At 39.0% G+C, this 14548-nt stretch overlaps 2 protein-coding genes across 5 annotated transcripts; one reads left to right on the top strand and one right to left on the bottom strand.

Annotated features, from left to right (window-relative positions):
- Positions 1–1875: 1875 nt before the first annotated feature.
- LOC140667459 (uncharacterized) lies at positions 1876–10313 on the top strand. 3 transcript variants are annotated; one of them, XM_072895430.1, is made up of 8 exons: positions 1876–2077; positions 2292–2488; positions 2561–2752; positions 2940–3185; positions 3307–3360; positions 3433–9803; positions 9893–10056; positions 10217–10313. In XM_072895430.1, exons 1-7 carry the CDS (start codon positions 2058–2060, stop codon positions 10025–10027), a joined length of 7215 nt encoding a protein of 2404 aa, XP_072751531.1. In that variant the 5' UTR covers positions 1876–2057; the 3' UTR covers positions 10028–10056; positions 10217–10313. The 3 variants fall into 3 exon arrangements, with proteins under 3 accessions (XP_072751531.1, XP_072751532.1, XP_072751530.1); XM_072895431.1 differs by having other exon boundaries at positions 2952–3185; positions 9893–10313; XM_072895429.1 differs by having other exon boundaries at positions 9893–10313.
- Positions 9518–13783, bottom strand: LOC140667460 (uncharacterized). 2 transcript variants are annotated; one of them, XM_072895433.1, is made up of 7 exons: positions 13584–13783; positions 13095–13357; positions 12969–13005; positions 12725–12896; positions 12483–12569; positions 12357–12384; positions 9518–12291 (listed from the first exon to the last, which is right to left on the bottom strand). In XM_072895433.1, exons 2-7 carry the CDS (start codon positions 13171–13173, stop codon positions 10817–10819), a joined length of 1878 nt encoding a protein of 625 aa, XP_072751534.1. In that variant the 5' UTR covers positions 13174–13357; positions 13584–13783; the 3' UTR covers positions 9518–10816. The 2 variants fall into 2 exon arrangements, with proteins under 2 accessions (XP_072751534.1, XP_072751533.1); XM_072895432.1 differs by having other exon boundaries at positions 12969–13008; positions 13584–13782.
- Between the last annotated feature and the right edge of the window lie 765 nt (positions 13784–14548).

The following is a 14548-nucleotide window of genomic DNA, read 5'->3' as shown; positions in this document are numbered from 1 at the left end:
ATCCCACGGTTGCAGATTGCGGATATCAAAATTGGCGTCAGCGATAGCGATTTGATTATTGTTTCCTCTCCTTCGATCCGTCCTCTAGTCCTCGATAAATATATATACTTGATGTAAAATTTGAAAAACAAAAAAAAAAAGAGAGAATCATATCAGATAATTAACTATGAATATGAAGTGAAAGCAATAATGTAAATTTTTTTGTACATTCCAAGATGTCATAATTTATAGTCATATATATATATATATAATTAGATGAGTCTAATATATATATATATATATATATATTCACAGCCGGAATATTCGCATCTTTAAATGTCATTTAAATGAGGAAAACGAATCTGCATCTTAAAGATAAATATATATATATATATATATATATATATATATATATATATATATATATATATATATATATATATATAATTATTTAAATAAGCAAGTTTCAGCATTAAATTTTCTCGAGGGAAATTTACATCTTATAAAACTGATCGACATATATACGACCATGAGCAACATCCGCGTAAAAAGTATTTCCCTCTTCCCACGTTTCTTTTTATGGGAGATCACGTCATTCGTGCCACCTCCGAAGGTGGTTTACGCAAATTGCCGGATCCTCGATTTCGCCTCGATTCGCCGAAGGTCGCGGGAGTAGGATCGGAAATAGTTTTACCCATACACGTCCAAAAATATCTCTTTCTACCTATGTTTGATCACATCTTTCGCGTAAGATGAGATATACACACCTTAGTTATTCGCGTTTTAGAAGAGGACAAAACGATAATGCAAAAAAACGCAAAATAAAATTGGGAAGAGAAACTATTTCGCGCCCTTTAACGCACGTGTCTTTTGACACTTGACACTTGACCGTTGGACAGAAAAGAGGGAAAAGTGAAAGATGGTCGCACCCAAAGAGAAAAGAAACTATATCCTAACTGGAATGAGCGCAGCTATTGTTCTTGGGTCACGTGAGGTCACGACTAGAAAGAGAGAGAGCAACATCAGAGTATAGTTCTCTTTTTCCAACGTATGTATATAATTTATGTAAAGTTAGGTTCTATATATTATGTGTATCGTGCGAACGTGAATAGAAATAACTTCAACAATAATAAATCATTATAGTTAAAAATTAAAGTAATATCACATACTACATGTAAGTAAACAAATATATATGTATATTAATATTTATATATGTTAAACATTTTTTAATACGTAATAGAAAATGACAAATTAAAACATTATTGATTCAGATTTGGAAAATTTTTTTTTTTTAAATCTTATATATATATATATATAAGATTAAATCATGTAATTGTTTATATTTGAAGACAAATTAATACTAATAATGTAATATATTATTAAATATTTTACAGATTTCTTTTAGGCCGGGTCTACAATAGCTGTAATAAGCCTTAAGTCGTAAGAAATGAACCAATCAGATTTATTATTCTTCTCTAAAGTCAATTGTAATTGGTTAATTTCTTACGGCTTAAGGCTTATTACATCTATTGTAGACCCGGCCTTACGAGATAAAAAGAGACTCGCGAAATGAATGCTTGTCGGACATTTAGGCCGATATTCATAGCCCGATCTTATATTTAAAATCATCTTAAGATCTCGTTCAACCAATAAAATGATGCTATGCGGTTACTTTATTGGTTGAATCTTAACATGATTTTATATATAAGAACGGACTATAAATACATGCCTATGAATACGAACCATAGAGCTCAGTGACTGTGATATAGTTCAATGCCGTGTTTATTTGTCAAAACTTACATTTGTTATCGCCGTCGATAAAACAGATTCTTTTCTTACCGACGTCGTTTAGCGAGATTGATCTAATTTAGCAGCCTCTTAGCGTTCTTGTTTCTTTTTGCTCACGGTTCACAGCTGTGTGTTTCATAGTTTTTGTGTTTTGTGAGAGTATCCGTCTTGAAAGATGTCGGAGATAAAAAGACAATTTTCACAATCGGAGCATAATGTCTGGGACAAGTGACGTACTAGAATTTTTCGCGGCAAGCTATTTCTACAAAACGATGTCAAGCGGATAAATTATGCCACGAAAAGAGAACACGTGAGTTTTGTACATTTATATAAACCGTCTAACCTCTCGTCTTCTTCCCCAACTTGCAATCTCGCAGCAAAAAGTTATTTACAATTAACATTCTTTTATTTCAAACGGACGCCGATTATATATATGAAACGAAGAAATGTAAATCGTCGGAAATCGCATTTTCACATTGATTTCTTTTCTATTAAATTTCTATTAAATTTAAATCTTATCGCAGCAAAGCGAAAACATGGGAGCGAGACAGAAGAAAACGTATGAACACGTACTTCAAAACATTGGCGGATCTTCTACCGCCGCATCAGGAAGGTCGCAAACTCAACAAAGTCGACATTCTAATCCACGCTACAAAATACATAAAAGACCTGCATAATCGTACCGAAGAATTATTCTCTACTCATGCAACCGAGGCACACAGTATGTGATTTATTTACTATATGTGTATTGCGCTGAAATTTTTTCAAATTTGGTAATGATTTGGTCTTTCAGAGGAAGAATTGGTCCGTTTGAAAAAACTCGTGACTCAACTGATGTCTCGTACTCAATTGCTGTCCACTCTTCTCAAAGAAGCAGGAATTTCTATACCAGTTGAACCAGCTCTTGAAAAAATATCCCCTTTGAAATGGTCGAACAAAATTAATGTCGACGATGTAGATAAATATTTTGATAAGATTGAAGAACGTAAGTATATTGTATAATAAATTTTGTATAATAGTTGAAAATTTTCAACTATATATATATATATGTATATATATATGTATATATATATAGTTGAAAATTTTTACAATAATAACAATAAATATATATATATATATATATTCACAATTTTAACAATAATATATATATATATATATTATTGTTGATGTAGAAAAAACTGTAGGAACAAAAAAGAAGGAAAAATCTATGGAAAATAAAGTGCCTTCTAAGAGAAAGTCTGTGACATCATCGGCTCCGAAAAAGTTGTCTGAGGAAGCTGCTGTCGATAAAAATGTCTGTAATTCGATAGAGAATCAGGAAAATCGAGTGAATTGTGCCAATAGCAAAAATTATAATTCCGATAATACAAGTAATGTAGCTGAAACTGGCTCAAAGGAGACGGAACATTATCAAAATGGTACAGATAAATTTAATATAATAATTACTATCCACTTACATAATGTTGTAGAAAATTTTTCTTGTATCGATATTGAATGAGCGCATTGCATTAATTTATCAATTCTACGTCTTTAATTTAGATTCTGTTAATGAAGCCACCACTACAGATACAATAAATACAAAGAAAAAACCTGGTAAGTCTAAAACAATGAATACACTTTTAATCAATATTGTCAACCATTAATGGATTCTTGTTTTCTTTTTAGTGGAAAAAAAGATTGAATCTCAAAAGGCATTAAAGAAAAAAAGCAAACGTAAAGATAAGAAAAAGACGACGTTACCACCTGTAGTCAGTACTGTCACCAATTTAACTCCCAACACTCTCATTTTCTCCGATGGAAAATTGATGCCCTTGGTAGCTCCGATGACATCGAATATTATTGTAAATACGCAACAAGCGCCAACCAACCCAATTATTCTCAGTAGCACGCAGCAGAATCAGATGATTGTGATGCAGCCTTTGGCAAATCGCGTTCAAAATTCCGTCGTCTCCATATGTAATCACGCTTTGATCAACACCATGCAAAAGGTCACCCTGAACACTGTACCTGCTATTCATACAAACATGGTTGTCGATTCTCATAGTTCGGTATCCAATGTGAAGAATATAATCAACGCCACGAAAATCGGCGGGCATAAGGGCATCTTACCGAAGAGCAAGGATATTACAAAGACGACCATGACTTATAAAATGCCTATTCCGGCGATACACAAAGAGAAACTGGAGAAGCCAAAAGATAGCGCGGTTAAAAAAGAATCGGAAGTAAAAAAAAGTTGCAAAAATCACTCCAAGAATCACAAAAGCGTTCCAAGTACGCCGGAAGTGATTGAGGAAAATATCGAGAGGAAATCGTCGAAAGAAAATTCTGTCAAAGTTCAGGAGGACACAACTGCCGTGCGAAAAACCGCCCTTAAACGCACCTTATCCGCAGAATCCGATTCCGTGGGCGAACCGGAGGACAAAAAGCGGAAGGACACAAACAGCGAGGTAAATATCGCCCAGCCAATTGTTTCGAAAGCGTCAGATTTTACCATCACTTGCAAATCTATCGAAAGTTTGAAGTATGTTATAGAGAAGATAGGAGAAAATATTCGAGATGAGCACGCGAGTACGAATAACGAAAAAGAATCTAGTGTCGCGGAGTCAAACGACACGATCGTGCAAGTGACGAATGATGCAAGTCTTGAGAAAACGTCCAAGACGGATAAATTGATAAATATCGTGGATGCGAATTACCTCGAGGTGGACAAGGAAGCAATCGAGGATACTGTGACGGCGCGGACTATAGTTTCGGACAAGTTTCCCAATGAATTGCGTGATACGAACGCGACCGATCAATCGTCCAACAATTTTAACATGTCGATAGACAATATAGCGGAGAAAAATGACGAAAACACGGATAATTTAGGCACGAAATCGACCTTAACGGACATTGACGTGGCGGAGAAGGCTGTAGGTTCGGATGAGCCAAAAAAGCCGTGCAATCTGGGCAAGCGTTTCGACAATCTTCTACGCGCGACAACGACCAAAGAGCAGCAGCAGACGCAATGTGATGCAATGTGCACTGCAGATAGCAATAAGATCATTCTAAATTTGGATACGAATACTACGACAACTATGAAGTCCGATACGGCTGCGAATGTTATTGACGCTGTGGCATCGGTACCGATATCTTCGTCGTCATCATCGACATCATCATCAACGTCATTATCAACATCGTCATCATCATCCTCATCATTAGCCTCATCATCATCATCATCATCATCATCCTCGTTGTTATCTAGCAATGTAATTAACGACGAGACTAAATTGGCAAAAACTGCAAAAGACGACATGTCAAAGTCATTATCGTATACCAGTGAGAATACATTCGTACCAATCAGCAACAGAACTGATGGACTACACTCGGATTTGTCTAATGATATATTCGCATCGTTGCAAGTCCCTTCTAGTTCGCATAATTCGGAATCGATATCGCCTACAGCAGCGTTCTTAATGTCTTTCCCGTTAGTGTCGTCTCTGAATGGCAAGACCGAGGTTCTGGATGAAGAAATGAAAGAGGACTTTAAGTACCATAGCCAGACTCCGCCGATGCTATTGCAAATCGGCACGATAGAGCCAAATAGTTTCAAAATCAAAACATCCTCGCCATCTCATGCAATCGCAGAGAAACGATTAAAGACGTCTTGCGAAGAGAAGCAAGTTGCGTCGACAAACACAGACATGATTGCTTCTGTGGAATGTTCCACGACAAAGGCGTTACCAAAAGTGATGAGCGAGGAGACGTTGCGAGAACCGTATAAAATAGTTCAGACTGTTTTAACATCGAGTTTGGAGAAACCTGTGACGACTACCAGTGCATTTTTTTCTCATACCTCGGTTAGTTTCTCCGCCGTGGATTCCTCGTGCATCTCTTCGAGTTTAACAACAAATCAGAGCCGCTCGGATCAACTGACGACAACGAATGTGCTCAACAGCGTCAATGTCGTTTCATCTCAAGCCTCTCAAGTGAACATTTCGGCATCTACGGACAAGAGCGACATTGTGAATTGCGTGTCTCAAACAACAGCAAACCGTAATCCTGACGTAGCGTATTCCGGGACATCAAATTTTCTGCCAAACTATTCGACAGTGAGTAACAACCTGGGAACGCCGCAACATACATCGACCTCGTCCATGTACAAGGACGCCATCACGACAGCGCAGAATCTAAATTCCGCATCGGTCGTATCGCGTATCGAAACCACCAATGGCTCTCAAAATCTGTTGGACACTCGCCTCGACTGCGCGACAGTAACCACGAATTCCTCGTCCACGACTTTGCGATCTTTCCAGGTGGATTATTCGGATCAGGGAAAGGACAAAAGCTCGCAAAATTCGTCGCATGTTACTTACTCGTCGCACAACAAAGTCGCGCTTATCGATTCTGGTGGCATCGTTTCCGATCATCGTGTCGATTACACCAGTCAGTTAGACCGAAGTCTTCCGACGACATCTCAAAGCCTGCCAAACTACTCTGCAGCAACCAAGGAGTGCACTCTTCCAACCTTCCCCTCTCAGGACATGCAACCCGTGTACAATCAAGCTAAGGATAGCCACGTTCTTTTAGATTTGAACGATTCTCAGCAGTTTGGCGTTCACAAGAAACAGGACCATATTATCGCCAACTCTCATAATGATTACGTGCAAGCAAAAACGATATCGCAAAAGGACTCGATATCATATACAAATGGCGAGGCAAATGAGACTACGAACGCTTCATCGCGGAACCAAGATTACGTCTCGAAAGCAGTGAGTCAGGAAAATCCTTTCCAACGAAGTTACATCAAGCTGAGCAAGAGCACGGACACGTCAGATAATCCTAATCAGCCGGATCAGAAGACAAAACTGAACGACGTACTCGGCTCTAAATCTCAGGAGCAACAACAACAGCAGCAGCAGCAGCAGCGGCACAATCACATACGCGACTCGACTTACGTTCCCACGAAGAAAGTGGACGTAGATTCGTTTGTCCAATCGTTTCAGTACGACGTTAAGGAAACGATGAGCAATTCGAACGAGCGAACAAACATTTTGAATGCTGACGACACGCACAATAATTATGTATCTTATATCAGCAGCAAGGATAATAAGAAGACGAACACTGTTTCTTCGATAACAAACACCATGGCCAACAGCAACAAATTAACGGCAGTTCAACAAAACGTTGTTCCACGCTACTCACAACAGACGTCGTCCAACTATGGACAGAGTACAATGACGGAAAATCACACCAAGTCCACTACCACCGTTGCTCATAACTCGTCCAACTTTAGCATTACTTCGTGGACGACGCTTTCACCGGTCACTGGCAATAGCGGTGGTGGTAGTGGTGGCGGCGGTGGTGCTGGCGGCAGCAACAACAATTTATTGCACTTTGAACAAGTACAGTCGCATCCGAATGATAACACCGAGGCAAAGACTATTTGTGAGAGTTACAATTACATGCCTTTACACAAGGAGAACGCGAGCTTTCCCAATCAAGTATTGATTAGCGACGATTATCCGACGGTGTCGACTGGAATTGACAAGTTGCGACAAGGAAAGATTGAGCCACAGAAGCAGACTTTTGTCGATACTTCGAAAACTAGAAACGACCCGTCGAAGAGTAGGATGCAGAGTCAGCAAAGCGGTAACGATTACAAATCGTTCACCGATGGTGGTAAAAGCAAGAACAAGTACAGCATGGAGTCGGATTACAATATGCAAAATGAGTATAGCACTGCCATGGGTCAGCAAACTCAGCAGCATGGCCCGAAGAATCATCAGAATCTATCATCCAAACAGGAGAAGATGGTCTACGCCTACGAACCGCATAACTTTGATCTTGCGGAGAATAATGTGCAGATGAAGTACTCAATCGAAGCTTACACTGGTGCGAATTTTAAATACACGGAAAAAACAACCCAACAGCCGAGTCAGCACAAGTACCAGACTCTGGCTCAAGGACAAATTTCTGTGCTATCACATGACAACAACAATTATAATAACAATGACGTAAAACATAATCAGCAGCAGCAACAGCAACAACAATCGCACGGCAACAACAATAGCGGCAATAGCAACAAGTCCAAGGGTAATCAGCATCCGCAACATGCCGTTAAAGCGCCCGTTAACTGGATGATGACGCCGCAGGTGAAACACAACTCTGCAAACATTGCCGATATCATTTTACCACCGATCGGCAAAGAGCTGGAATTTTGTCAAAACAATTTGTTCACCCAGACGCCTACGTACAATCAAGGCACTCCAAATCAGTTTTATAATAATTACGATGCAGCCACCGCTCATAGCTTCCCGAATCTGCCGGTTCTGCAAAGTGATTCAAAGAGATCCGCCGAAACTTTTTATTCCGAGGAACAACAGTTTCCGTGGTCGCCGACGAAAAATAGCGTGCACAATAGCGTCGAACACGTGATTGGCCAGTCATCGATCAAGTGTATCGATCAACATATCGTACCGTCAAGTCTGCAATCTCTGGTGAGTGATCTCGATCTGAGTACCAATCTGACGGAGAAGCAGAATTTTTTGTTCGCCACTGCCACTCCCTCGTCAAGGATCTCCACGGAACAGAGTAAAGACGCGTCCATAAAGGAGAAAGAGGCGAACAGTGTGTCGGGGCGAGATTTGCATGCGATACTGAACACTCAGAATGTGCAACATTCGGCTTCCACCTTTTTATCCGTGAGTCAGTTGGTAGAGCATGAAAAGGCAGAGAAGAGTCATCAGCAGCAGAATCATCAGCAGCATCATCATCACCATCCGCATCAGCATTCGCAGCAGCAACAACAGCAGCAGCAGCAGCAACAACAACAACAACAACAACAACAACAACAACAACAACAACAACAACAACAACAAGCTAGGAAACATCAGAGGAAGAGCAACACAAGTCCTAGAACGACCAGTAAACGACAAATGGATATTCGCAAGTCTACTACGACCAACGACAACTTGCATCAGAGGCACGAAGAGCAAAAATCTTCCGGACCTGTGTTTACAGAACAGACGTATCAGCAACCGCAACAGCAGCAAAAATATCAGCAGAATAACGTTCATTGGAGAAGCAGGAACTGTAAGAGCAATTATACCGCCGAGGCGCTAATTGGTACCAGCGTTCACGATGCCGGTGGTCATCATCAGGACAAGCACGCGTCGATCAAGTTTACAAGCAATTATCCGCAGAATAAGTTCCAGAATGGTCTGTCTGCCGCCACCGCCGTGGACGCTACGGTGATGCCGATCAATTACTTTTCGAGTGCGCCACCGCCGGACGATGGCACCGCAGCCGGTTACGGTCAATCGGTAGTGAATCAAAACTTTAACACGTACACATACTCGTCCAACTCCGCTAATTCTATATATCCCACTGGCAACTTTATCACCAGTATCTCTACCAACACGTCCAACAGTTATATGGGCATGCAGCTGCACGAGAACACCGCCGATTATAGCGTGCAAGAGGCCAACAGCTTCCTGTTACCAAACATGGGAGGAACAAGCTCGTCCAGCACCGCGAATACGTCTAGTGCGAATACAATTTCCACAACGGCGAATGCTAACGGAAAGAATCATCAGCATTACGGCAAACATCCCAATTGCGACAAACGTTCGTACTCCACTGCCGCGAAAAAGGGCAAACGAAAGAGCGGTCTGGAGGCTACTTCGATGCAGAATCTTGCGGAATTTCCACTAACCGGGATTAATTCTCCTCTAGAAGACTACCATCATCACTCGACAACGTTTTTGCCGCCGCCGCCGCCTCCACCGCCACCCCATGCTAATCCCCTTTATCAGAATCATCCGCAAACAAACGTATACGCTAAGACTGTCAATGGTCTTCCACCACCTCCGCCGTCCGCCATGAGTACTCAAGGTGCCGCGGCCGTGGGAGCAACTAGTTTCTCGATGAACTCCAACATGGTGCGCGGAGGAATCGTCTCGAGCAATCCGATGGCCATGCCGCATCATCCCTCCGGCGGCACCAGTCTCACCAATTTTAATTTAAGCACGATATTCCCTGAAATGAATGATAAGGTATAATCTCATTCCGAGTACGATTGAGCCGTATGTTGTCGATGTTCCATTCGCATTGGCAAGATCTTGATTTTTTTTTTTCTTTTCAGGTCACCGGATATAAACCTTCGAACGGTATACCATCCGGCCTATCGCAGACCGCGTCCAATCAGACTGCAACCTATACGCAACGAACTAATTATCCGTCGAACTCTCTGTGTCATTTGCCACAGCCATGTTTATAGAGTTTCTACACATAATGATCCGATTACATGTAAGCGATTAATAATAAGGAAATAGTATGTATGTATATATATATATATATATATATATATATATATATATATATATATATATATATATATATATATATATATATATATGTTATGTGTAAGTATAAAAAAGTGCGCGATTTATTGTTCTACTACTTTCAGCTCCCTTTTCTGCCTCTATCTTTCAGCATACAGATAAAGTAATCCGTTATAAAGATCTATCAACAGGTTTATATATAGTTTGTGATACAATCAATCATCATTTGTACATAATGTAAATAATGTGAATTATTTAATACATCATGTAGATAATGTATATTATTCATTCAAAATTGTACTTGTGCATTTTACTTGCGTTGATTATTTGTCAAACATAATAGATAAATTTAAAACAATGAATTTTATTTCAATAAATCAAAAGATTTTAGTACAAAAGATATATATAAATACATATTGAACTGCAGTTTTTCAAAAATCACCAAATCACTTTAAAGCATCAATATGATTTTTCATGTTCAATTATTCAATTTGATTTATGTTGTCGCATTAATTTTTCAAATTATTTTTCGAATTATACAACATTCGAATTCGTCAAATTCATGTTAAAAGCTCTTAATTGTCTGACCATAATTTGTACTAAAAATTTGATTCTATGTACATTGAGTCGTAGAAAGATTCGAATATTTACAAGTAACAGAAACGCGTCCTTATCACAGCACATGCTTTATATGTATAACACGCTATATAAATATCCGAATAGAATTATCTTATATCTTTGGTAGGCGGTTTGAGTGGTATTTTACCGATAATAAATTTCTCAGCCAAATACATGCTCTTTTCGTCATCTGTCAATGCACCTTCCACGCTGTAAACCGTATCATCGATAACAGCGTTGGTCGTGGCGTTAAACGGTGACGTTCCGAATGGAGAGGAGAGGCCGATGGTATTAGATTGAGTTTGTACGACACTTCCGAACGGCGAACTGCCTTGCTGCGTCCGCGGTGCGAATGGATTCGTGTTTGTAGCGGGAGTTGTGCTAGTCGCCGAGGAAGCGTTAATATTGCCGAATGTCGACGTGGGAAACGAAGGATTCGGAATGGTCGCGTTGGAGGTTGCGAAGGTAGTTCCCGCGTTTGCGAATATCGAGTTGGAAGACGTTTCTGTGGTGCCGAACGTACTGTTCGTACTCGCGACAGCTATGCCGAATCCCGTGCCGGCAAACGGTGTCGAACTCGTGCTCGTAGAATCGTATTGTTGCGAATTAACGGTGACGAACGGACCAGCGGTGATCGATGTTCCGAACGGTGCGCTACCGTTGCTCACTGACATGGTAGCATCGGTATTCTGCGTACCACCAAAGACATTCGGGGCAGATACTGTTGTTCCAAAAGTATTATTACCATGCTGTTGGTTCAGATCAAAGGCAGGGGTTGTAGTAACGGATGTACCGAAAGCCGGCGTTGCTGTAGTGGCGATAGATACACCGAAAGCTGATGTCGCGGCGACCGTGGATCCGCCAAAGATGCCGCTCGTGGGTGTCGCCGTAGTAGCGCCGAACGTTTGATTAACGCCAAAGATAGAATTGCCGCTGGAATTATTGGCGTAATTGGATGTAACTCCACCGAAAACTGGCGCTCCGCCGAACGCGGGTATCTGCGTTTTCGGCTGATTGAATATACCGCCATTGAAAGATGAGCCAGATGAGGTAGTAGAGGCGCCGAAAACCGAGTTTGCCTGTAAGCCGGATGACGACGAGCCGCCGAATAAGTTGGACGTGGTGGTCGTGGCTCCGCCAAATAGAGAAGCGTTTGCTTGCGAAGTCATCGGATTGTTGAACAGCGAAGCGGAAGATGCATTGCCGAGCTGACTCGTGGTGCCGAATACATTGTTACTTTGGCCAAACACGGTTTGAGACGATCCGCCAAAGATTGAATTATTTTGAGGTGCCCCGAATGTGGACGTGCTGTTCTGTACGCTGTTAAACGATGTCGAGGTGTTGGTTGTTCCTCCGAAAAAGGAGTTGGTACTCGTAGCAGTACCGAATCCACCAAGATTGTTTCCAAAAGTCGCCGAACCACCAAACATTGGCGCTGAATTATTATTACTCTTTCCGAATAATGACGAAGTGTTATTCGAGGAAGTGAATCCTCCTCCGCCAAATGGATTATTTTGCACGCCGAATGTTTTATTTCCAAACACATTATTAGTCGATGCGCTATTGAGACTCAAATGAGGAGCTGCAAAGGAAAAAAATTGATGATTTCCTGGCTATGTTATCACTTACGTTCAACTTTTATGTTACCTTTTTGGCTGCTTCCCAAAATCTTTTTCTGAAACACAATCACATTGTTATAATTCGTTTAAAAGTTTCTTATCAATTAATTAAATAATTATATAAGAAAATTATGTCATTTGAGCCATTTCATACCAGCATTGCAATTGTCTCTCGAGTGGGATTTTTCAGTGCTTCTCTCTTTGCCTTCATATCTTGACACAATTGTTGGAAATGTAATTTCTAAAAATAATTTCCAAAGATAATTTAATATTTAAAAATTAACAAGTGTGCATTTTCACAAAGTATCTGTTTACAAAAAGATGTCGAAATAATCCATAAAAAAATCCTTTAGACATCTTTGTGTTTAAATAATACATAAATGTAATCCTACTAACTGCTTGTTCAACCATGCCATTTTTCTGTGCCTCGTATATCTCACATCGAACTTCCTCAGGAGATAAATCGTCCATGCCTGGTATGATTGGACGGTCTCTGAATGGTCCAAAACATGATAATAACCATTGCCCACCTCTTTCCGCAAGAAGTACCTCTTTGGCTACCGTGACACTGATATTAAATGATAATAGATGAATAGAAAAGAAAATAATATAAATTGTAGCATTTTGGTGTAGTACTTACGCAATGTCATCCTCATTATGCTCGGTTTTGGTGTTGCCTGCTAAAAAAAAAAAAAAAAAAAAAAAAATAATGACGTTATTCATGACGTTAAAATAGTAACGATATCGTTATCCAAAAAATTCTTACCGAAATTATTGATGTGCTCGAATCGGCAATATTGCCCGTAATGGCAATTACCTTGTCGATAATATTTGCAGATAACCATTGTTATACCAGTATCCAAACACTTTTTTCTTGTGGATGCAATATCACCAGATCCACACAAACTCTCTTTTTGGAATGCAACTGTTTTAGCACGTGTTTCCGCCTGTTTTCATTTTTCCTTTCTGGATATCACGAGGTATGCACAAACTCTTTTTTGGATTTCAACAGTTTAGCAGTGTTTCCGCCTGTTTTCATATTTGGACACAATTAAAGTCAGTTATAACAAGTGAGGAGGTATATTAAATAAAACTATTTGAAAAACATAAATACTCAGTATAAATAAAAATGTCGTCTGCGAGTCTAATGTGATTACAATTTCGCAAATTAAGATTCTTTTATATTCTAAGTCATGTATTTGTATATATTTATTTCATTTGTAATGTGTCTATTTCATCGCACCCTGACATATACCGTAAGATAAGCAGATATCTAAGTGTGATCTTCCTTTTTCTTTATGGATAATCGTTTGTGACACACAGGATCACGTTCTCTTTAACTTTGTCTCTACTTCTTGTTTCATATAAACTAGAAACTTTGACTTTATTTCAAAAATTATTTTGTATATACCTATACGCATGGGTTATGTATACAATTCACGTTTACTCTGAACCAAAGTATATACAGTAGGGCAACTCTCTACTCTCTGTCGACACCTTAAGGTGCCTTTTCATGCTGACGCTCGACGCTCATTTTCAGCGTCAAAAGACATCACGTGATCAAAAATAAAAATACCAATTCGTCAATTTTGATCACGTGACCTGTTTTGACGCCAAAAATGAGCGTCGAGCGTCAGCATGAAAAGGCACCTTAATAGTCGTGCCATACGATATCCACTTTTGATTGGTCCTCTAGATCTGGGCAACTCCCTCTAATATTTGAATCACATTAATATAAACATTATATTACAGCAACACAAATCAAACATATAATAATAATAAAATAAACGTTTCAGAAGAACTAAAAATATTATAATCTTTTTAAATAAAACTTCAAAATAATATATATATAATAAGAAACTGCTTACATTTAATCTTTATAGAAGTTATATATAAAGATAAAGAAGAACATGAAATAAATATGAAAAGAATAAATATAAATACAAAATATTATTTAAAATACTTTTTTATTAGAAAACGAATTAGAATACTGTATATATCACAAATGTACCATAAATTAAAATACTTTATATATCACAATAAATTAAAATATTTTTGTATCACAAATTAAAATACTTTATGTATCACAAAATACTAAAGATTAAAATAAGAAGAAAATTAAGTGTGCATTGCTATATAGATTTATTGTCATATTGCTTACACAAAGTATTTTTTATTATAAATTTTTAACCTAAACACTACAAGTCTTCTTATAATTTT

This window comes from Anoplolepis gracilipes, chromosome 7 (assembly GCF_047496725.1).
Source record: "Anoplolepis gracilipes chromosome 7, ASM4749672v1, whole genome shotgun sequence".
Classification (NCBI taxonomy): Eukaryota; Metazoa; Arthropoda; class Insecta; order Hymenoptera; family Formicidae; genus Anoplolepis; species Anoplolepis gracilipes.
The sequence above is the reverse complement of the archived record's forward strand: the minus strand, read 5'-3'. Positions and strand labels throughout refer to the sequence as shown.